The sequence below is a fragment of the Bufo bufo genome, chromosome 3, assembly GCF_905171765.1.
Source record: "Bufo bufo chromosome 3, aBufBuf1.1, whole genome shotgun sequence".
Taxonomy (NCBI): Eukaryota; Metazoa; Chordata; class Amphibia; order Anura; family Bufonidae; genus Bufo; species Bufo bufo.
In genome coordinates, this window is record NC_053391.1 from 380,121,118 (window position 1) to 380,146,830 (window position 25,713).

Sequence of the window (25,713 nt, forward strand, 5' to 3'; positions counted from 1 at the left end):
CTTGTTTTTCTTTTTTTTATACATACTGGCCTTGGTTAAGGGTGACTGCAGAAGGAGTGCTAGCTGTAGAAGAATTTGAGTTTCTTTTTAAAGGGGGTTGTCCCATGAAAAATATTGTACAGTTTTCAAACCAGCACCTCCATCTGAATACTTTTGTAATTGCATGTAATTAAAAATGTAGCATATCCACTGAGTTATTCAATAAAATGTATCTGTATAGCACCACCTGCAGTTTGTTTTTTACTTCTTTCTTTGACCTGCTCACTGAGAAGGTCGCACATCCTCAGTTTCATCCTTCAACTGCCTCCTGAGCTGTGATAGGGAGAGCTGAGACACGGCCCCTTAACTGCAGCAGGAAAGACACTCCCCTTGAGCTGTCAGCTTGATAAAAATCTAGCAGAACAATGAATGGGGAGATCTCTGGATCCATGTGAGGTACATGGCTGGTTCTAGCTTTGTTAGAAAGAGAATGTCGTGTACTATAAGATGTCCGGTTTTCATTTTTTACATTTGTCATGGGATAACCCCTTTAAGTAGGAAATATCAGCAGCAACGTAAGCATAAATTAATGAGTAGAGCCACTTTCAGAAATGATTTGTCACCATTACTTTATTGTGCGTTTTATCTGGATGATCAATTAGAAACGATCTCCTAGTCCCCATTTAATACAGTGGTGTTTGACAATTCATGTTTTAGAGTCAATTACAAATTATTATGCATCAAGAATTTTGGCAGCCAAACCAAGATAAGTCTTGCATCCACTTCCCAGAAGCAGTGACTTTCAGGCTGCCTTGGTCAAATATCCAGTAGTTTTCACCTCTGAAAAAATAGATTGAGCCATTTGGATGGTTCAGTGCTGCATTAGTATTGTGAGGAACACCTTTCCAGTCTTGAAGACTTCGTGGGTAATATGGCTCCACTGTCAGTGATTTCTCATTAAGAACATAGTACTTGTCCCTTTTGAAAACAACCAAATGTCCGAGTGGCTGAAAATATAGAGCTGTGTCCGGATGGCGTGGGAGTCCATGATCGCTGCATTTACGAGGAAAGCCAACCTCTAGCTTGGAACCTTGGTATCTCCAATATCTACCACCTGGAAAACAAGACAAATAATCGAAACACGTAACTTTATAAAGTTATAGAACTATCTGTCAACTACTGATTTAAAATGTTGAAGACAGGGTCAGACATATGGAGAAGGAAACTGACAAATGTCTACCCTATTAAAGTATTATATAAATTGTCTTGTAATCCTTGCACTAATAATCTGCAATATGTCTATTTAGCAGTCCAGAAAACATGTCGAGAACAGAGCTAATTGATGCTAGAGGCAATAGATCCTGGTTATTAATTCCTGGTGACCACAACAAAGGCCTCCTTTTCCAGAGTTGGCAATTAGGATTGGTTCCCATGACACCTTAATGTTTTGCTTACTAGTGTCAGCACCCTTAGGTCTCTGTGTGGCCGGTGCCTTGTGTGCATAAGTTCTGAGTAGTGTTTGCATGAGTGATTTTATCTCTATGTTTATGTACGCTCTTGTTCTATTAAAGGAGACGAAGGTCCCTAATTAAGGCCAGACGGTATTATGTAGCAGCTAATGCGATGATGCGAGTGAGATTTATCAATAATATCTTATAATTTATTAATTTACAAGGCAGCAGAAATGGTGCAAAATGCACTAAAATACAATTTTAAAACTGTCAAGGTGGGAATTTCTGGTGTACAAAAGTTGCAACATTTTGTGCTAAAATTTTACTCTACTCTCAGCAGGTGGTGCTTAGGCTATTCTTTACATCTCTATCTTTGCTCTCCGGCAGGCTGTTCCAGCATAGAATTTGGGGAAATGGCTTGACAAAAATTGCTACGTGCAGCGTTTTTTTTTTTTTAGCAATTCCCATCATATTTGTTATATTCTTATTATAGTCAATGGGGTCCGGCGGGCAAGTGGCAGTATCCAGCAATACCAGATCTGGAGAACTCCAGCAGGCCGTTCTGGCATAGAACAGACTGAGGTGACTGTGAAACTAACCTTAGCAGAAGGGAACTTTGCTTCCAACTGCCTGACAAATTTACTATCTAAGGAAGAAGTTGGTGTGAATTATAGTTCAAATGTATGCCAGCTCATAGCTGACGAAGATTTGATTTTATGGTGCATGGACTGCCTGAAGACGTGCCAAATATAGGATACTTTCACATCTGCGTTTTCAATTCCGGTTTTGAGATCCAGCAGAGGAACTCAATACCAGAATGAAAAAGTTCAGTTTTGTCCCCATTCATTGTCAATGGGGACAAAACTGATCAGAATGCATATGCATGCATCCGTTCCATTTTGTTGCGCTTTGATGCCGGACACAAAACTGCCGCAAGCTGTGGTTTTGTGTCCGGTTTGCAAAACGGAACAACCTGGATCCGGCATGAAAATCAATATAAGTCAATTGTGCCAGATCCATTTTTTTTGTTGGCGAAGAAACGGATCTGGTGCCCATTGACTTTCAATGATTTTCATACCGAATCTGGTTTGTTCAGTTTTGATTTAATACAACCGGCTGAAAGGGATGCATCCAGATGTATTAAATGGCAGGGATCCGTTTAATTCCGGTTTTGAGATCCTCCCAGATGTGAAAGTGTCCTTAAAGTGTAGCTAAATATTCATAATAACTTTATTTAAACCTATTCTAAATGTGCTGAAATATTTTTTTTAATATGCTTTACTTTTTTTTGTTTTGTTTTCCTAGCAGCAGTGTAAGGGAGTATGGATTCTAAAGCGCAATTAGTACCTGAACTTCTTGTGTCTATGACACTAGAAAAAATCTAATAAAATACAAATTATAAAAAAAAAAAAATTCAGAACATTTAGAACAGGTTTAAATAAAGTTATTATGAATTTTGAAGTACATGTTAAGTATTATTAATTCATTAAATAAATCCACCACTATTTTCTGGTGGTCAGATAATGTTTTACGAACCTTTGAAGAAGTAGAATTTTCCATCTGATCCTGACACCGCTGCAGCTTCTATAAATGCGGGCAACTTTTTCCACCTTTGTTGTGTAAACTGTGGCTCAGAGACATTCCCATTTGGAGACATCATCCAATAATTACGACCTTTGAAGATGTACAATGTTTGCTTCAAATCTGTGCAGAAAATATATATGAGCATAATTATGAAGTGGGATAATCTATATTTACATAGAAACGCAAAACCTGCAGCTCTATTTTATATTATTCAGAACATCATAACAATGTTATTACACAACCCCTTAACAGCCCTATATCATATAGAATTATGTAATAACTATGTCTAAAAAATATATTATTTATAAATAAATATACACACGGGGAATGGCAAGAATAAATATTACCGGTGTTCAATCAAAAACAGAAAGTAATAGACTCAAAAATCAGTCTGCAAATTAAAAATATATATAATAATATAGGATACTATAGTATAATATAATATTGAATATGATGTGGGACTGGGCAAAAAAAAAAAAAAAACACTCAAAAATTGCACTTCTAAGTTTACTGGAGAAAATGTTGTATAAAATTGCAAAAAAAGTCAGACCAATGAATGAAATCTAGTCATGCAGCAACATAGCCAGGAGATACAGTGTCTTATACGCAGGCAGATTTTTAGGTGTCTTAGGTCCTCAACCTGCAGCCCTCCAGCTGTTGTAAAACTACAACTCCCACCATGCCCTGCTGTAGGCTGATAGCTGTAGAATGTCCCAGCATGCTGGGAGTTGTAGTTTTGGAACAGCTGGAGGGCCACAGGTTGGGCATCCCTGTCTTAGGTGAAAATGGTATGGGAGCTGCAAGGTAAATGTGCATTTTTAATTTCTCTTTTTTTTTTGCTGCAGCAACAATTTAGGGTTTGTAAATGAAATAATTTTCTTTTTTTTTTTTTCTTTTTACTTCCACCCATGATGCTGTTTTTATACATCAATTAATAAATCCAATGACGTTTGTACTTTTCGGTGCTTACCCCATGTAATGGCGTCAAACATGGATTGACAATAATAGCCTTTTCTTTTAGTTCTGGACAGTTCTACTTCACTGTTTTCTGCACTCCAGTCTTCAAACATGAAAAAATCCTTTCCAGGGCGCTGCACAAGTTTGCCACTAGAGGGAGCCCCTGATTTAAAAAAAGAAAAGGCGTCAAGTCTGTGGACCTGGCAATATCACATCTTTATTTCCATATTGCACATCTAATTCCATAACCATGCTCACTGATATGGAGCGAGGGATCTAGATACTTGAACATAACAAGGATTTACATAGAGCTCAAGTGATGTCCTTTACATGACTAAGGGATGCAGCCCAGACCATAAAAACCAGACCAGCCTGTTTTCTCTCCTCAACCTACAGGTCTGGAAGTATTCTCCTGACATCCCACAAACCCATATTCATTCAACAGACTATCGCCAAAGTTCCAGTGTCCTATGAAAGTGTGCTTTATTATGCCACTGACAACTGGCATTGAGCATTCTGACAACAGGCTATTCCATGGCTGGTTCGCCATGAAAACCCAGTCCATAAAGCTTACTACAAATTCTTATCTTAGACCTATGTACCTATAACAGTGAATATTTTATACGTATCAGCACTCGTTGGTCCCATTTTGGGAATTTTGGCTACTGCTTCATGGAGATTACATGGCTGTATGCTTTCCTGTTAGTAATGAATTGTATTTGTATCTGCTAAGAATAAATGAGAGCTCCTTCACATGCTCATAGTATCACAGCGTGAGACCTCTACTGTACCTCTCTATGCCTCCAATTTCCCTCCAAGGTTTTTTTATACACAGTTGTCCAAAGAGGTCGCAAAGCTCCATGCAAGGAGTTATATGGTCCACACATGCCGTCATAAAAGCCATATTAAGTATTTTTAATAAAATAATGTATCTTTGCGTATTTTCACACTATTACTATCCCACAATAAACACTTTTCTCCTATCGACAGGAGAGGAGGAGAGAAGTGTCTGATTGGCAGGGGTCCGACTGATCATGAGAACCGTGGCCCTGTGTTCCTTCATTTGAATTGAGCGGTGGTCACGTTTGTGCACTGCCAATTTGTTCAGCTCCATGGGACTGTTGGAAATAGAGGAGTGCTTTATGTGAGGCAGATGATCCCATAATGACCGTCAGGGGTCCCAACAGTCAGACGTACCCTATACTGTGGCTAGGGGAGAAGTGTTTATCCTGGGACAACCCCTTTTATTCACAAACTAAAATTGCTTCAAACACATTATGAAAACATAACTAACTAATAATGTTTTTGAAGGGCACCTCTCAGCAGGATCAACTCTATTAAAGGGGTTCTCCGGGCTTTTAATATTGACGACCTATCCGCAGTGTCATCTCCCTTCTCACCATAGACATAGCAGCAGCGAGCAGGAAGAGAGAAGACATACGGTATGTGCACACGGCGCACACTTTCCCTTCATACAGCTGATCGGTGGGGGTGACGGGTTTTAGACCCCCGCCGATCTGATATTGATGACCTATTCGGAGAACAGTAGTAGATAGCAAAAAGGTTCACAGCAGCAGGTCCGGTGTGACTATTTATTGGGAGCCAAGAGTGCACACACAAAGAGATACGACATTTCGGCTACGCAGTAGCCTTTATCAAGTATGAAACGTCGTATCTCTTTGTGTGTGCACTCTTGGCTCCGCATAAATAGTCACACCGGACCTTCTGCTGTGAACCTTTTTACTATCTACTACTGTTCCTGGGACTACTGTGGATCTGTGGTCCTATCGTGGCTGGTGCATTCCGGTTTGGTCGAGAGGTCTATTTGTGCTGCTCTGCAACTTTTTTCTATCGCTATCCTGAGGATAGGTCATCCATAGTAAAAGCCCGGAGAACCCCTTTAAACCAGCCATAATGCCTGGTAGGGCTGACCTTGCTGATTTAAACCATACCTTTCACCCCCTGATCTGCTGCTGCATTTAGGAAAAAATAAGTAATTTTAAGAATATGCAAACTAGGGTTTAAGTTTCTAGCTCCTTTGCTCTGCTTCCCTGGCACTCGCTCTTCATTTGTTTGACAGGGCCAGGTGTCCAGGTGGAGGGGGATTGTCCATGGAACACTGAGCTAAGGTACAGCGAGTGGCTATGGCAGGGATGGCCAACCTGCGGCGCTCCAGCTGTTGTAAAACTACAACTCCCACCATGCCCTGATGTAGGCTGATAGCTGTAGGCAATCTAGGCATTCTGGGAATTGTAGTTTTGCAACAGCTGGAGAGCCTGAGGTTGGCCATCCCTGGGCTATGGCCATGTCCTCGGTGCACTTAAGCCCTAATTTGCATATTTGTAGAAACATTTATTTCTCCTAAATGCAGCAATGGATCTAGCAAAGAAAGCTATATTTTTAATCAGCAGGGTCAGCCCTACCAGGCATTATGGATGGTTTAATAGGGTTGATACTGCTGACAAATGCCCTTTAATAGTTATTGATGCAACTTCAGGTCTTGTAATTAGTTGGAGTGCATCTGGACACTGCTGATGCTTGAATAATAGGAATGGCAAAGAAAAATAGATAATTCTGCTCTAACACAACCACCCAAACTATAAAAGTTATGTATAAAAAAAAAAAAACACAGCTACTGTCCAGGATAAAGCCTAGATGGTAAGACAATGAGTTCTTTCATTCTGGGTGCAGAGAGATGATCATTAATTAGAGATTAAGCATCCTACTCAAGAGAGAGAGACACTAGTTTCATTCACAGTTCCCCTTTTCTGTTTCTAACATTTCAATTTTTTGTAACAATTAAAATTTTCATTTTAAAACTCAGCTGTATGTCTATCATTTTATACAGTCGGCACAGTCGTACACCGTTATCCCCACTGATCTCACTGTTAACATCCATGTTCGTTAAAGTCCCATTTACATGGTCAGATTAGGCCAATGATCTGGAAAGAACACTTTAAAATATTGATTTCCGATAAATGGCCTATGTAAATGCGCCACTGACAAACGGGCAGAAAACTCATATGTTGGGTGATCCAATCATTTATGTGACAGAAAAAAAGCTAAATAAATCATGATTTGTCAGCAGTATATCACACTAAGGGCCCATTAATACGACCATATGGCTGCTGTGTCTGTGTTGCAGACGCAAAACATGGGTATTGGCCGTGTGAACTCCGTGCTGCGTTGAGATTGTCTTGAATGGGTCCGCGATCCACAAGAACCCGAAATCCGACGGAAGGTCTTTCAAGTGTTTCTATGGGCTTCTGATCCATGCCTCCGCACCGCAAATGATAGGACATGTCCTGTCTTTTGCCTATCTTGTGGCTCGTGGACCCATTCAAGTCAATGGGTCCACAGCTGCAATGTGGAGCTCACATGGCCGGTCCCCATGTTTTGTGGACCACTATTTGCGGTCTGCAACACGGGCACAGCAACCATACATTTAGGGCCGTCTTTAATATTGATTGGACCCTGGGCAAGAATTTACTTGGGCCCCCTGGATCCCGCCTTCCCACACCCTAGCATGCAATCACACCCTCCACCACAACAACACACACACACACACACACAAATCCACACACCTCGTAGAGTAGTAAACTTTAATAATAATGAGTTGCTACTAGATGTGTTCCTTGGCAGTAATGTAAATACTGCCTTTTTTTCGAAAAAAAAAAAGCTTGCAGAGATATGCTATAGACAACAGAACTACTACGTTTAGCTGTTGTAGTTCTGGTGACTATAGTGTCCCTTAATATAGTATCATTATTCTAAAAATTAAAAAAGCACAACTTCTGACACAAATATATAGTATTTTGCAGATTGTTTATTTTTTTACAATGTGCAGATAGTACTGTACTACTAACCCCTCCATCCACCCCTACATACAGGGTAATACAGCGCCACATACCTCTTACATCCAGTGACGTCTCTTTGATGTAGATGTTCTCTTTCCTCATCTTCTACTTTCAGACCAGACCACCATTTTTCAGCCATTTCTCGTCTTTGCAGTTTGACAAACAAAATCTTAGTTTACTACTTTTCCATCATCATCCCATCTTCTGGACAAATCATCCTACCACCCCCAATACTGTGCCACTGTGCTCCCCAATACTATACTGCAGAAACAGATAAACCCCCTGATAATAATAGTACCATGCAGATAGTGCCCTTCAATAATTATTGGCACACAGTGCCCTAAAATAACTGCGCCCAGAAAATAATGCCCCTGACACTAATAGTGTAAACATAACGTCCCCCAAAAATAATTGTGGTAAGCTGATACTGTGCCAAGGTGCCCCCACAGTAATAGTGCTCCCAAAAGTCCCACCAATAGGAATCATTCTCTGCTAGAGCACACATGATAGTAATAGTGCTCCTACAGTGCCCCCAACATGTCCCCACTGTGCCCCAGAAGTAATAATGCTCCCATAGTGCCCATACTAGTAATCATGTTCCCCATAGACCTCCAGTAGTAATAAAGCCCATCATAATGCCCCCCAGTAGTAATAATTCTCCTAATAATGTGCCAGTGCAAAAAATACCCCCTTTTATGCCTCCAGTTGAGCTAATATCCCCATAGTGCCCCCATAATGTGCCAGTATAAAATACCCCTATATAGTGCCCCCAGTAAACGCCCCATAGTGCTCCTCTCCCCACTTCTTCCTAGTGCCCCCATAATGTATCAGTATAAAATGCTCCATATATAGTGCCCCAGTAGATGCCCTCAGTGTCCCCCATAATTTGCAAGTATAAAATACCCCTTCTTAGTGCCCCCCATAGATGAGTTCATAGTACTCCTCTCTCCCCTTTCCCATAGTACCCACCATAATGTGCCTCAGTATAAAATACCCCTGTACAGAGCCCCCCCATATAAAATACCCCTTCTTTGTGGCCTCAGTACAAGACCCCATAGTGTTCCTCTCCCCCCCTTCCCCCATATAAAATACCCCTTCTTTGTGGCCTCAGTAGAGGCCCCATAGTGCCCCCAATAATGTGCCAATAAGAAGTGCCCCCATAGAGCCACCCAATAATGAGCCAGTAAAAAGTGCCACCAATAATGTGCCAGTAAGAAGTGCCCCCATAGATGCCCCCTCTGTGCCCCCCAATAATGTGGCAGTAAGATGTGCCCCCATAGATGCCCCCAATAATCTGACAGTAACAAGTGCCCCCATAGATGCCCTCCAATCATGTGCCAGTAACAAGTACCCCAATAGATGCCCCCCAATCATGTGCCAGTAACAGGTGGCCCATAGATACCCCCCAATCATGTGCTAGTAACAGGTGCCCCCATAGATACCCCCCCAATCATGTGCCAGTAACAAGTGCCCCTATAGATGCCCCCCAATCATGTGCCACTAACAAGTGCCCCCATAGATGCCCCCAATCATGTGCCAGTAACAAGTGCTCCCATAGATGCCCCCCAATCATGTGCCAGTAACAAGTGCCCCCATAGATGCCTCCCAATCATGTGCCAGTAACAAGTGCCCCCATAGATGCCCCCCAATCATGTGCCAGTAACAGGTGCCCCCATAGATACCCCCTAATCATGTGCCAGCAACAAGTTCCCCCACAGATGCTCCCCAATCATGTGCCAGTAGTAAGTAGTACCATATATATATATATATATATATATATATATATAAAAACACTTATACTTACCTCCATCAAGCTGGCAGTGATGTGATGTAGGCCTGCAGCCTATCAGAGGAACGGGTAAGGGAGACGCCTCTCCCTCCCCCGCCCCACCCCGCAGCACTTCCATCTGTATCGCTTTCCTGAGGACAGCGATGCAGATGACTATGGAGATGAGCACTTCCACAATGGAAGCGCTCATCTCCCTGTGCCCTGCCGCCGCCCCCCCCATGTCACTAGTGGCCAGCGGGGCTCAAGAGACAGCTGCCTTGGGCCCCCCAGGAGCAACTGGGCCCGGGGAAGCTGCCCCTTTTGCCCCACGTTAAAGAAGGCCCTGCATACAGTCGTGTGAATAAGCCCTTACTAAACAGGTGTGCTGCTGACAAATAATGAAACTCTGTTGGGATGAATGCTCATAGGATGTAGGTTCATCTTCTAATTGGTCACAAAGCTGCGTATAAGTCAAGTATTCATTGCTAAAATGGGAAATCATGTGTAAAAGGCAACCTGTTCACAACGGATAAACAATGAGGATGTACCATAGAGTGTTTGGATAGCCAAAATATCATCGAAGTTCAGCACATATTCTTTGCCTAGCTTCTTGTAGTATGGAGACATAAGGGCATTTTTGAAGGGTGAGTGTTGGAGTCCAAGTGTGTGCCCAATTTCATGTGCCAAGACAACAAATAGATTCCTGCCCTTTCCATTCAATGACCAATGCTCAGCATTGTCAAAGTGAGCCTCTCCTCGTCTTGGAAAGAAGGCATGTGCCAAAGCGCCACCTATTACAAAGACATAAAACCAGTTATTGAGCTGAACGATAAGTAACCTTAACAAGCACTATACATTCATAACCCTATAAAATATCTTTTATTACAATTTGGTCCATAAGATGACCATGACTCAATATAACTATGGAGTATAGGTAAGCAGTCAAACTTTTTTATCATTAGTAGGTATCCAAGGCTTCAAAACATTACACTACAGCAATATATTTATAGTCAAAGCTTACAGGAAGGAATGGCATAGTACCTGGTCCATCAAATGCATGTCTGGCACCATCATTGTGCTCTCCATCAAAGAATGCCAGGCGAATATCTGCAGAATCTCCTCCTGCTTCTGAGAAGGTCAGAGAAGAGACATTACCCCACAGCTGAAATGCTGCTTTAACTGCCAGCCGCACTTGATGCTGAGACAGATACCAAGGCCAGTTCAGAATCTGATAGGTTAGATGACGTTTATACCACTTACCTGTAATACAGAGAAAAAGAAGATTAGTAAAGATAATAAAGTCCAGCGGAACAGACTGGCATCAAGAGGTTTCAAATATTACTGCTCATGAACATGAAAAGTTAACATATATTAAACCTATAAAGTGCAAAATAGCAATTTATCAATATAACTGAATCTAAGAACTAGTTTCCTAAAGTCATATAGTCCTGACCTAAACAAAACAAAAAGCTGCTGCTCAGGCCATATGCACAATAACAGTGTCATGGCTCCATGTTATTCAAGTCTGGTATTGATATCTCCATACTTTGGTCAGGTTTCAAGAAAATCTGAATCGTGCAGTCTCCCTTTCCCAGTCATTGCATGATGTCACCACCATTAGGCTTCACTGTAGGGATGGTTTCGGGCAGGTGATGAGCAGTGCCTGGTTTCCCCCAGACATGACACTTAGGCCTCTTTCACACGGGCGTCGCGTGTGCGTTGCGGGAAAATGCGCGATTATTCCGCGCGAGTGGTGATGGATCATGTGATGAGCGCAGTGACGTCACCAAAGGTCCTTTTCTCCCAGGTCCTCAAGGAAGAAGAAAGAAGACAAGCCGGGCTGCGCGAACAAGTGGATGAGGTGAGTTTAATTTTTTCAAATATTTTTTACCCCTCCAGCCCTAATTTACTTTACTGTATTAAGAATGCTATTATTTTCCCTTATAACCATGTTATAAGGGAAAATAATAAAGATCCGGTCCCCATCCCGATCGTCACCTAGCAAACATGTGTGAAAATCGCACCGCATCCGCACTTGCTTGCGGATGCTTGCGATTTTCACGCAGCCCAATTCACTTCTATGGGGCCTGCGTTGACATAAAAAACACACAATATAGAGCATGCTGCGATTTTCACGCAACGCACAAGTAATGCGTGAAAATCACCGCTCATGTGCACAGTCCCATAGAAATGAATGGGTCCGGATTCAGTGCGGGTGCAATGCCTTCACCTCACGCATTGCACCCGCGCGGAAAACTCGCCCATGTGAAAGGGGCCTTAGAATTAAGGGCCAAAAGGTTCTCTTTGTTTGATCAGACCAGAGAATCTTGTTTCTCAAAGTTTGAGAGTCCTTTAGGTTCTTTTTTGTAAACTCCAGGCAGGCTTTCATGAGTTTTTTATTGAAGAGAGGCTTCTTCCTGGTCCACCACAAAGTTCAGATTGGTAGAGTGCTGAAGTGATGTTTGACCTTCTGGAAGTTTCTCACATCTGCACACAGGACCACACAGGATCTTTGGAGCTCAGCCAGAGTGACCATTGACCTCTCTTACCAAGGCCCTTCTCCCCAGATTACTTAGTTTGGTGGGACGGCCAGCTTTAGAAAGAGTCTTGGTTGTTCCAACTTCTTCCATTTAAGAATTAAGAATTTTAAGAATTTAGGAATTATGGAGGCCACTGTGCTCTTGGGAGCTTTCAGTGCAGCAGAATATTTTTGTACCCTTCATCAGATCTGTGCCTCCATAAAATCCTGTCTCTGAGCTCTACAGGCAGTTCTTTCCTCCTCGTGGCTTGGTTTTTGATCCGATATGCATTGTCAGCTATTAGACCTTATATAAACAGGGGTGTGTCTTTCAAAATCATATCCAATCAACTCAGAGGTCAGTATATGGGCAGTCAAACAAGATATGGGCAGTCAAACAAGATAACAGCACACATTTGCAGGACCCTAAAGAACTATTGCTTAGGCACCTCCCTACAGGGCAAGGTGCCCCAAATACCCTTGGGAGATGTGCCATAGGTTGGGACTGATAAGGTTGTTGCACACTGGACCTTTAGAAGCCGGAGAAAGCACGTGCATGTACTCTACGGGCAGAAGAAGGCATACCAGAAAGGAGTAGGCAGGGCCGGCGCCACCTGTAAGGCGACCTAGGCAGCCGCCTAGGGCGCAATTTAGCAGGGGGTGCAGGAACCGTGCGGTTTAAAAAAAAAAACGTTGGTTAAGTAGCTGGCAGCGCCCCTCATGCTGCGCTGCCGCTCTAGTAAGCAGGGCCGGCGCTTCCATAGAGTCCTTAGGGGCCTCCCGCGCCGGCCCGCAACTAACTATAGGCAGGACACGTGTCACACGGAGATGAGCGCTTCCAACGTGGAAGCGCTCATCTCCAGTCATCTGTATCGATGTCCTCAGGACAGAGATACAGATGGCTGTGCAGCAGGGCAGGGGAGGGAGAGGTGTGTCCCTTCCCCTTCCTCTGATAATCTGCAGGCACTAGGCCGGTGCAGGCGGCGCCTGAGCCCTGACCCGTACAGCGCGGGACACAGGCCAGAAGAGGCCTGCATCGCATCGCTGACATGGAGGTAATTATAAGTGTTTTTTTGTTGTTGTCAATACTGGTGGCTACTGGGCTGGCACATGATGGGGGGCTCTGGCTACTGGCACATGATCGGGGGGGGGGGGCTACGGCTACTGGGACATGATAGGGATGGGGGGGCCCTATGGCTACTGGCACATGATAGGGGGGGCCCTATGGCTACTGGCACATGATTGGTGGGCCCTATGGCTACTGGCACATGATAGGGGGGCCCTATGGTTACTGGCACATGATAGGGGGGCCTATGGCTACTAGCACATGTTGATGGGGGCTCAGGCTACTAGCACATGATAGGGGGGGCTCTGGCTACTGGCACATGATATAGGGGGGCTCTGGCTACTGGCACATGATATAGGGGGGGCTCTGGCTACTGGCACATGATATAGGCGGGGCTCTGGCTACTGGCACATGATATAGGGGGGCTCTTGCTACTGGCACATGATATAGGAGGGGCTCTGGCTACTGGCACATGATATGGGGGGGCTCTTGTTACTGACACATGATGGTGGGGGGGCTCTTTTTACTGGCATATGATTGGGGGGCATCTATGAGGGCACATTTTACTGGCACATTATTGGGGGACATCTATGAGGGCACTTATTACTGGCACATTGGGGGCACTTATTACTGGCACATTATTGGTGGGCACTATAGGGGCATCTACTGAGGCCACAAAGAATGGCTATTTTATATGGGGGCTCTGTATAGGGGCATTTTATACTGGGACACATTATGGTGGGTACTATGGGGAAGGGGGGAGAGGAGTACTATGGGGTTATCTACGGGGGCACTGAGATGGGGTATTTTATACTTACAAATTATGGGGGACACTGAGAGCATCTACTGGGGCACTATATATGGGGCATTTTATACTGGTACATTATGGGGGGCACTAGGAGGGAGGGAGGGGGGAGAGGAGCACTATTGGGGCATTTACTGGGGCACTATATAGGGGTATTTTATACTGGCACATTATGGGGGCACTATGGGGACATTAGCTCAACTGGGGGCATTTCAAGGGGGTATTTTTTGCACTGGCACATTATAAGGAGAATTATTTCTACTGGGGGGGGGGGGGGGCATTATGGTGGGCTTTATTACTCCCCCCATGGTATGACCCCTTAGTAGCAGCACCAGCCTCTCCCTGCTCTGCTATCCCTCTGCCCCTTCTCCAAATCCTTATTATGAAATCTTTCTCACTAGGATAAAACACAACATCAGCACCGCCGAGCCCCCCAGCCAAGTGTTGAAGTGGTGTCCGAGATCCCCAAGGGTCAAGCCAAGTAACTGTAAGTTTTCATATGAAATATGTTTATGTTATACACATATAGCATACACCGTGCCCCACAATATACAGTTTCTTCTGTAAAAGTCATCAAGTGTCATGGGGTGGGCCCTTATTGTTTTTCGCCCCAGGCTTGTTTCTTTAGCTATGGCTTAAGTTATGGTAGTTATTCTCCACCATTCTTAATAGGGGGATTTATTGCAACATATAACTCTCTTGAGAAAGGGGTGGAAGATATATGATGTCATGATATGGGCAGATCATCTGATAAGGGGGCGGCAATTTTTATCTTGCCTAGGGCGGCAAAACTCCTTGCACCGGCCCTGGGAGTAGGCTGTAGTCTGCATGGAGTGGATGAGCAGTAGAATGGAGATGCCTAGTGAAAATGAGCAGGAAGTCACTGACCAGACTGAACTGCCAGGACCATGGAGCAGGAGACTGGATAAGCATTCCAGGGGCTGCACCCACCAGGAGGAGTGAGTTGGTGGATGGCAATGACTGCCGGTATAACAGTAATAATATGCAAAATACATACATTGTAGTGTTTAAAATAATAACTGGAGGGTTGCATTTGGCTTTTATATGCTGCCCCAATTTGAAGACAACATATGATATGCAAAATCCTGAAGTATATTTCTTCCGCAGGATAAAGTAATTTCATACATATAGTCCCTATTATATTGTAACAGAATAAGAAACAGATATTCACAATATTATTTTTCTTACATTTTGTGTGTATTTCCACAACTTTCTTTTCTTAATTATAAACCAACCTCATAAAATATAATGACATTTGACAGTCTATAGTCATATGATGACACATTACCAATGAATCTAAGGCCACATTCACTTCACCTCTAGTTATTGCCATTGTTCTGCTCCATTCAGGGGTCTGCTTTTTTTTAGCAGAAAAAAAGTCCTTCATGCAGAACTGTTTGTTTCAATTTTTGGTGGAATTGGTGATTAAGGCCACGAACGAGTCTCCAATGCAGATGTGAACATGTGCAGTGTCCCACTCATGTGCTATATGTGGGCACTTTAAATTGCTGCTGTCATATTTAACGCATTGTATTTCCTAATATCAGGCTTGCATTGTCATTACATCTATTCGCCCCTAGGTGGTGCTGGCGCCACATAAAATATATAGCTTGGGGTGTGTTAGAACAGGAAGTGAATTCAGTTAGTTCAGGGTGTAGCAGGAGAGGAGGAAGAAGTCTATGTAGAAGAAGAACAGGCACGTTCTACAATGTAGCTGCCTTTTTTTCCTCTGGGCCCTGATCAAGCCTGGAGATGACAGACCAAGGAGTCACAGCAGCCCAGCACAAGACAGTAAGTCTAAGTATGGATATAAAGCAAGTCTAGTGAAGATTCTAGCCAAGGGACTTCACAAGAACCAGTGACCAGGAGAAACTTAAAGGTACCTGGACACAACTGGATAATTAGTGCGCAGAATTGTCCTTTTTCACTAAATGCCTTCTGGGAACATAGTGAACCTGAATATTTCAGGAGAGCATCCTGCATCAAATAATGTAACAGAGAGTTTTCCTGTCACGAGGGAGAATGCCCTTATTGGATGGCTCAAGGTAAATAGGAAATAATTATATTCAGTACCCGAGTGCTAGAAAGTGGACTTAGTGCAAAACTACTTCAGCAAGAATTGTAATTCTGCCTGTTAAAGCCAAAGTATTAAGAGAACTCCTCAACTGACAATTGCCAGGCCTTTATTAAAGAATTTCAGCTAAAGTAACATATGGATTATTATCTTTGATATATATATATATATATATATATATATATACACACATGAACTGTAACTACTGTCCTGAGACTATTGATTCAGTAAATGTTCAACTGTTTTCTACTATTCTACTACAACTGACTCCTCATCCTTTCTACTACTCTCAACATTTGCACCTTACGGTGCTGGCATCACGAACACAGGGGCCCAGCCACCAAAGCACCCTAAACATACCCACTACCATCAAGGGCACCTCAACTTCCATCTGCCTGGTGTTCCCTGCAATAGAGAGTGCCCCAGGGGATTTAGTGCTGTCTTCCCCATCACTGTACGCCGGCCCAGGGAGGCTTTCCTAACTGTGAGTAATTGAACAACCACCTCCATTGGCCCACTGTAGCCTCAAGTGTTGCCCCTGTGGCCCCGGTGGCTGCACATGCCATTACAAGACTTCTTCCAGTCAATGTCACATTCAGCCACTTTTTCATATTATCTGGTTTATCCTAGAGACACCACACAGTGTTTTACCTCAAAAGCATGATGTGTATTTTTTATTGGATTAAAATGGTTACAAGTTACAACTTGGGTAATTGTAGTTAGGCATAGACTAGTTTGCAGGCCTAAACATATTTTTTTCAGTCAATCGCCTGACTGTCCTTGCTCATATTTGGAAATTGCAGAATGGAAATGTATATTTTATAAATATGTTACATGATATATAATTGTCTGCAGTTCTTAATTGTCCCTATTTGGGAGGTGAATGGGAAAAAATACACATTGGGAACACTGATTGATATAAACCTGTATACATTTCTGTCTAATATGGATATTATATGATAGAAAGCAAATATTTTTGCTCTACATTGAGGACTAGTGACCTTAGTATCAGATGCCCAGACTTCAGTATGTAAGTTAGATTTCCTGAAGCATTGTTGAGATAGCATAACATTCTAGGCTGCATTAAAGGAGTATTCCTGTTAGAGAACATTATCAATTATCCACAGGATAGGGGATAACTATAAGATTGGTGGGGGTCCTACTGCTGGGACCCCGACCAATGACGAGAACAGGGGCTGCATAAACCGCGGAGCCCCCCTGAAATTGACGGAGCAGTACACCGCCACTCTATTCATTTCTGTGGGAGCCCCAGAGATAGCAGAGTGCTGTATTTGGCTATCCCAGCGGAATAGGGGGTCACTTTCTCTAACCGGAATACCCCTTTAAAGGTACATTAACGTGACCGTTAAAAACGACAAAACTCACAATTTTTCACAGATGTCTTCTGGAAAAATACCATTAAAAACTGTTAAAATAAGATCCTATTTTTTGATGGCCGTTATTCACGGCCTGTTAAAAAAAAAAAAAAAAAAAAAAAGCGATGTGAATAGATCCATAGACTGCAATGGTTCTGAAAACAGACGTATTTCACTTGCAAATATACCCTAAGTTGTGGATGGCAATGGCAGTCTGTATGCAAGAAATATGTTTAGTGCCAAGGAAAGGATTGCATCCCTCAAGACCAAAGCAGGTAAATCATTTCCTTGTTTGGATCTGATCTAATTCTTGGGACTAAATATATGGCCCCCAGACAGAGTTGTATTATGTTCATCTTTATGAAGCCCTATTGTCATCTATTATCACGAGTTATATCTCTTTGTCTTTGCGCTAGTTACTACAAATGACCAATGTATATTCTGTACTCCTGTAATAACAGCACATAGTTAAAGGGGTTCTGCAGTTCTTTTAAACTGGTGATCTATCCTCTGGCTAGATCATCAGCATATGATCGGCGGGGGTCCGACACCCGGGACCCCCGCCGATCAGCTGCTTGAGAAGGCAGCGGCTTCTCTCGATTTCCCTCAGGCCCAGTGATGTCACGTCCATTCAAGTGAACAAAGCTTAGCCCCGCCCAGGCCAGTGATACTAGTCGTGACGTCACTGGGCCTGCGGTAAACAGCGAGAAGGCCGCGGCGCTACTGCCAGCGCTGCTGCCCTCTCAAACAGCTGATCAGCAGGGGTCCTGGGTGTCAGACCCCCGCCGATGAGATGCTGATGATCTATCCAGAGGATAGATCATCAGTTTAATAGAACTGCAGAACCCCTTTAAGCAATATTCAGGCTTTTTAAGTTCAAAAATATAGTTTTTTTTTCTAGTTAAGCCTTAAAGCAGTCAAGTATTAGTTCTGCCATATGATTCACGTCTGGTCACAGCAGCTGAAGATCTTGGCTCAATTGGTTGACGTGTTCACCGACGAAGTATGGCATGCTTTGACATGAGCTTCAGCAAAAATGTAATTCTTACAGTTCAGAAAGCAGCTTTTGAGCATATGCCTCCAGCAGCCACAGCTATTTTATTTCTTTTTTAGCACAACTAAAGTATAGTGAAAGACTAAAAGCATGTAGAAGTGTGAAATATCCTTAGGCCTCTTTCAGACGAGCCTATTTACAATTTGTACATGGAGCGTGTTTTGTGTACTGGAATCTGCTGCTAATGTTATCGAATAGGGTTATTCACATGGGTGTATAATTTCCGTCAGTGTTTGAAATCCGAAGCATATACTATGAAGCAATACTGATGACAACCTTAATAGTATATTATCTAGAATCCGTGCATATTCTGGAGCCCGCATACGGTCAGATTTCAATAAGCTCATGTGAAAGAGGCCATAAAGTTTCAAAATAGAAATACAAAAAAATATTACCGTATATTGCACTTTATACAGTTGCAAGAAAAAGTATGTGAACCCTTTGGAATGATATGGCTTTCTGCACAAATTGGTCATAAAATGTGATCTGATCTTCATCTAAGTCACAGCAATAGACAATCACAGTCTGCTTAAACTAATAACACACAAAGAATTAAATGTTACCATGTTTTTATTGAACACACCATGTAAACATTCACAGTGCAGGTGGAAAAAGTATGTGAACCCTTGGATTTAATAACTGGTTGAACCTCCTTTGGCAGCAATAACTTCAACCAAACGTTTCCTGTAGTTGCAGATCAGAGGTGCACAGCGGTCAGGAGTAATTCTTGACCATTCCTCTTTACAGACTGTTTCAGTTCAGCAATATTCTTGGGATGTCTGGTGTGAATCGCTTTCTTGAGGTCATGCCACAGCATCTCAATCGGGTTGAGGTCAGGACTCTGACTGGGCCACTCCAGAAGGCGTATTTTCTTCTGTTTAAGCCATTCTGTTGTTGATTTACTTCTAAGCTTTGGGTCGTTGTTTTGTTGTAACACCCATCTTCTGTTAAGCTTCAGCTGGATGACGTCACCTCTTTCGGTGACGTCATCAGCACAGGCACACTGAGGGAGTGCTGAGGAGGCGAGCTTCCTTATCTCAGAGCGCCTGTGCCGAATAAACACAGGCGCGCAATTTTTGAAATGCTGACAGGGCTGGCCGGAGGAGGAGATCGCGGCTGGCCCTGTCAATCAACAGAAGGAGGGGGCGGTTTTCTGCGGCTGCTACCAGCAAGTAGACGCCCTACTTGCTGGTAGAAAGGTAATTAGCATATCATAAAAGTACGTTTTTTGCTAAATCTACTGAACAAAAATTATTAATAACATAATGTATGGCAGGATAGGGATTATAAGTACACAAAAAAAAAGAAAAGAGTTTAGTGGGGTGACAGAAGTCCTTTAAGTTCTCCTGCAAAATGTCTTGATAAACTTGGGAATTCATTTTTCCTTCGATGATGGCAATCCGTCCAGGCCCTGACGCAGCAAAGCAGCCCCAAACCATGATGACCCCACCACCATACTTCACAGTTGGGATGAGGTTTTGATGTTGGTGTGCTGTACCTCTTTCTCCAAACATAGTGTTGTGTGTTTCCTCTAAACAACTCAACTTTGGTTTCATCTGTCCACAGAATATTTTGCCAGTACTGCTGTGGAACATCCAGGTGCTCTTGTGCAAACGGTAAATGTGCAGCAATGTTTTTTTTGGACAGCAGTGGCTTCCTCTGTGGTATCCTCCTATTAAATTCATTATTGTTTAGTGTTTTACGCATCGTAGATTCGCTAACAGGGATGTTAGCATATGCCAGAGACTTTTGTAAGTCTTTAGCTGACACTCTAGGATTCTTCTTCACCTCATTGAGCAGTCTGTGCTGTGCTCTTGCAGTCATCTTTACAGGACGGCCACTCCTAGGGAGAGTAGCAGCAGTGCTGAACTTTCTCCATTTATAGACAATTTGTCTTACCGTGGACTGATGAACAGCAAGGCTTTTGGAGATACTTTTATAATCCTTTCCAGCTTTATGCAAGTCAACAATTCTTAATCGTAGGTCTTCTGAGAGCTCTTTTGTGCGAGGCATCATTCACATCAGGCAATGCTTCTTGTGAAAAGCAAACCCAGAACTGGTGTGTGTTTTTTATAGGGCAGGGCAGCTGTGACCAACACCTCCAATCTCATCTCATTGATTGGACTCCAGTTGGCTGACACCTCACTCCAATTAGCTCTTGGAGATGTCATTAGTCTAGGGGTTCACATACTTTTTCCACCTGCACTGTGAATGTTTACATGGTGTGTTCAATAAAAACATGGTAAGATTTAATTATTTGTGTGTTATTAGTTTAAGCAGACTGTGATTGTCATTTGTTGTGACTTAGATGAAGATCAGATCACATTTTATGACCAATTTGTGCAGAGGTCCATATGATTCCAAAGGGTTCACATACTTTTTCTTGCAACTGTATAATACTGAAAACTGGGGGCATGGCCCTGTAGAGATATGTATGAAACCAGCTCCTGCACACTGCTATGTTCATGGACTCTGAAGCTGTTCCTTCAGCATGGGAAGAAGAAGGGCAGGTAAAGGAATTCTATTTGAGGATATATTTGTTGCCTCCTACCAACAAAACTTCTGATACAGGCCACAATATTGCTGCATTATCTACAGTCCTAGCACCTCCAGAGCAGAGACCTTGTTCTCCTAAGGTGGGAACGCCTACCCTACCTCCTGGAATACCACCATTATACATGTGTTCCCCATGACTGGAATAGTCTCCCTTCTTCTCACAAATGACCTTGCAAGTTGCAATCAGCTCTGACAGCCATGGGTGGCATGCCGGATAATGTTATTCTAAGATTATGAAGTAAAGGTTGGAAGTCTTAGGCCTCATGCACACGACCGTTGTTGTGTTCCGTTCCACAAAATGGGGTTCCGTTGTTCTGTGATCCGTTTCCGTTTTTGTTTCCGTGTGTCTTCCTTTATTTTTGGAGGATCACCAGACATAAAGGAAAGTAAAAAAAAGTCTAAGTCAATTTGCCATGCAAATGATAGGAAAAAAACGGACGCGGATGACAATCTTGTGTGCCTCCGTGTTTTTTCACAGACCCATTGACTTGAATGGATCCACGAACAGGTTAATTTTTTTGACGGACTGGAACCACGGATCACGGACGCGGATGACAAACGGTGCATTAGCCGAGTTTTCAACAGACCCATTGAAAGTCAATGGGTCCGCAGAAAATCACGGAAAACGGAACAACGGACACGGAACATAACAACGGTCGTGTGCATGAGGCCTAAATCTAATGTAGCCTTGTAGGAATGCAGAGATCTGTGGACTGTCTAAGTGTGAGAGTGCACTAGTTGGAGACCTAGCACTACTACTGTAGATTCTAGGGTCAATGGCATTGTATGCAGTTAAGACTCTCAGGAGTCCATGCTAAACACCACTGTCCTGCATTTGGACAATAATAAAAATAATATCACCAGCTAGATTGAATGATCTGCATGCTACTGTTGTGGGTATGCAGCGACCGGGCCGCAGGGGCAATATGTATACTGAGACGGTAGAACATATGCTTTGTAAACTGAAGGTAAAGTGCTAGGTTTATTCATGTGCTTATGGCTATGGGTATTCACACAATACAGTTTTGGTTTATTTTTTTCCCTTTTTATTTTAGCTATAACATTATCATACTCCTTGTACGTAAAAATCCAGTGGCTATTTTAGGGTACGAACATACAGTGCAGTCGTGGGGTGTTTAGGGTGTGGCCGTGCTGTGGTCGAATACTGCACATCCAATTGCCTTTTATTTAAGTAACGAAGCTGATCTGCATTGTTAATGGCAGCGAGTTATTGAAGGTGCTGCAAGGCCATTAACAATGAAGGATGGCTATACAGTGCGGTCTTCATTAGTTAAATGGGAGACAGCTGTGGCCTAATTTGCTGTGTGGTACCTGATCGCAGCACGGCCACACCCTGAACACCCACAACAGCACCATGCAGTCGAACCCTTAAACATCTTCACTGAGACATTGTACAACAATGGACTATGTAGCTCTGCTACATAGTATCTCACTCATAGCAATACCTATTTAGTTATGCTAAGGTGGTTCAGTGGATAGAACTGGTGCCTTGCAGCTCTAGGGTCCTAGGTTTGAATCCAACCAAGGACAACATCTGCATGGAGTTTGTATGTTCTCCTCGTGTTTACATGGGTTTCCTCCCACACTCCTAAGACATATAGATTAGGAATTAAGATCTGAGTCGCACTGGGGACAGCAATGATAATGTCAGTAAAGTGCTGTGGCTTATGTTGGCTCTATATAAGCAAGCAAAATGCAACATGTATATAGCTGTGGATAAGCAATAGCTAGAAGAATAACCCTAGGTTGTGGTGACATATGTGCATATGGAAAAACGAGCAGTAGAATTTCCCCATAAACTGTATTAAGATGATGTTGCTACATTAGGTACCCCTTTGGTTAAAGGGGTTTTCTGAGATTTTCCTACTGAGGACCTATCCTCAGGATAGGTCCTCAGTATCTGATCGTGGGGATCAGACACCCGGGACCCCCGCTGATCAGCTGTTTGAGAAGGCCCGGCCTTCTTGCAGCTACCAAGCACAGCGCTGTACTTTGTATAGCGGCTGTGCAGGGTATCGCACTCAGCCCCATTCACTTCAATAGGGCTGAGCGCGATACCAAGCACAGCCACTATACAATGTACAGCTCTGTGCTTAGTGAGAATGGAGAAGGCTGTGGTGCTCACAGAAGTGCTGGTGCCTTCTCAAACAGGTGATCGGCGGGGGTGCAAGGTGTTGGAGGATAGGTCATCAGTATGAAAAATGAAAATTTTCCAGTGTAAAACATCAGTGGTGAAGCTATGGTTTATCATTGAATCTAATGAACTATCATTTGGGCAGTCGTTCACCATTGACAATTGTCCAGTGTAAGTTCTTCTTAACAAGAGCCGATTGATTTGCTGTATTTCAGTCGGCACTGGTTACAGTGTAAAAGAATTTGTGGTGTACGAGATATTACTGATGAGTCATTTTGACTGTATGACCAATCTAATGTCACTCCAGACGAGGACTCATCCGGTCTCAAGGCTCCAGTGAGTCAGTGAACTTTACTCATTGCAAGGTGAGGTGTGGTCTTCAACATAAACTCTACTGCACGAGAATGTCACTGAATATGCCTGGTACAGGGCTTGCTCCCAAATATGCGGCGTGCTAATGGCTCCTCAGGTAACGTGTTTATCAGCCATTTATCTTAAAGGTTTATTAGTGCCCTCTTCCTGCCCTGTTATCATACACTTTGTAATTGGCAGCTACTGTTCAATCCTTCCCACAGCTATCTCATCCCAGTCTCTTTGATGTTATACATACAGGCGTCAGTTTCGGATGGGGGCTGTGATATTTAGTGATGCATTTTAGTACAGCAGTTAGAGAGCAACACCACTCAAGGGCTACTGATAAATGACATCAAATAAATCAGTACGTGGATTACTCATGGGAATGACACTCAGGGATGTAGCTTTAAAATCACGACTCCTAATAAAGAAACTATAACTATAGTTCAGTTTTTAGACACTAATTTGTGTGTCTGCCTCAAAATCAGCTCCAAAAATGCCTCAAAAAAGGCTCCCATTCAATGCAATGGGAAGAAACACTTGTTTTTTTTCCACATAGAAAAATGAAGCGTGGAAAAAAGAAGCAGCATGACCTATCTCTGGGCGGAACACATGCTGAATCTACTATTGAAATGAATGGGAAGCATCAAAAACAGTTCTGTACGCGGCCATGCGGTTTTTGGCGCAGATCCGCATAAAAAAAACACAAACTGAAAACGCAGTTTTGTTCTGAGGTAAACAAAATATGCTTAAAAAACCTCACAAAAAAAAACTTGCTGAATTTTGTAGGCGTATTTTCAAACATACCCCTAGTCTAGTTTCAGACAAGCGTGTTCACTCCAGGAAACAAGCTCCGTGTGGGAGCATTATTTCTAGGCCTGAATTCTTCTCCTGTGACAGCACCTCATGGCATTATAATGATTTATAATGCTGTGTGTCCCTGCCAGACATCGACTGTAATGAATTGTACTGACTTACCCGGAGTGAACACGCACATCTGAAACTAGCCTAAGGCCTCTTTCAAACTAGTTAGGGCCGGAAAAGATGCGGGTGCGTTGCGGTAAAATGCACGATTTTTCAGAGCGAGTGCAAAGCGTTTTAATGCGTTTTGCACGCGTATGAGAAAAATCGCCATGTTTGGTACCCAGACCCAAACCCGGACTTCATCACTGAAGTTCAGGTTTGGGTTAGGTGTTGTGTAGATTTTATTATTTTCCCTTATAACATGGTTATAAGGGAAAATAATAGCATTCTTAATACAGAATGCAAAGTAAATTACGGATGGATGGGTTAAAAAATAAAAAATAAAGTTATAACATGGTTATAAGGGAAAATAATAGCATTCTGAATACAGAATGCAAAGTAAAATAGTGATGGAGGGGTTCAAAATAAAAAAAATTAACTCACCGAGTCCACTTGATCGCGTAGTTGCGGATCTCGGTCTTCTTTTGTAATGTTGAGCTGCCGGCTAAGGACCTGTGGTGACGTCACATCACATGGTCCAATCACATGGTCCCTCACCATGGTGATGGACCATGTGATTGGACCATGTGATGAGCACAGTGATGTCACCACAGGTCTTTTGCCAGGTCCTGAAGATAGAACAGAGACCGGCAGCTATGGAGCAGGTAAGTTAACTTAATTTTTTATTTTTTAACCACTCCATCCTTAATTTACTTTGCATTCTGTATTAAGAATGCTATTATTTTCCCTTATAACCATGTTATAAGGGAAAATAATAAAATCTACACAACACCTAACCCAAACCTGAACTTCATGATGAAGTCCGTGTTTGGGTCTGGGTACCAAACATGGCGATTTTTCTCATGCTCGTGCAAAACGCATTAAAACGCTTTGCACTCGCGCGGAAAAATCACGCATTTTATCGCAACGCACCCGCATCTTTTCCGGCCCTAACACGCCACGCTCGTGTGAAAGAGGCCTAACTCGGCACAGGGAGTTCTCCAACAAGACTCACTACCTTGGCCATAATATTTAGATATAGGACTTGGGCAGTGAGCTGAATCTATGGCCCAGTTGAAGGAAAACTTAGCTTTGTCTCTGACTAGGACCATCATATGTGCGGTCATAAGTATCACATATGAGAAGGTTACTGTAGGATGGATATATATATATAT

At 42.9% G+C, this 25,713-nt stretch overlaps 1 protein-coding gene across 1 annotated transcript in view; it reads right to left on the reverse strand.

The window, feature by feature from the left end:
- Window positions 1-598: 598 nt before the first annotated feature.
- Window positions 599-25,713, reverse strand: part of MMP28 (matrix metallopeptidase 28) — an 84,586-nt gene continuing 59,471 nt past the window's right edge. The window contains exons 4-8 of the mRNA XM_040424707.1: window positions 10,638-10,856; window positions 10,145-10,387; window positions 3,985-4,134; window positions 2,967-3,134; window positions 599-1,093 (exon numbers count right to left, since the gene is read on the reverse strand). Coding sequence (XP_040280641.1) covers window positions 720-1,093; window positions 2,967-3,134; window positions 3,985-4,134; window positions 10,145-10,387; window positions 10,638-10,856 — 1,154 coding nt within the window. The 3' untranslated portion in view covers window positions 599-719. The remainder of the gene's footprint in view (window positions 1,094-2,966; window positions 3,135-3,984; window positions 4,135-10,144; window positions 10,388-10,637; window positions 10,857-25,713) is intronic.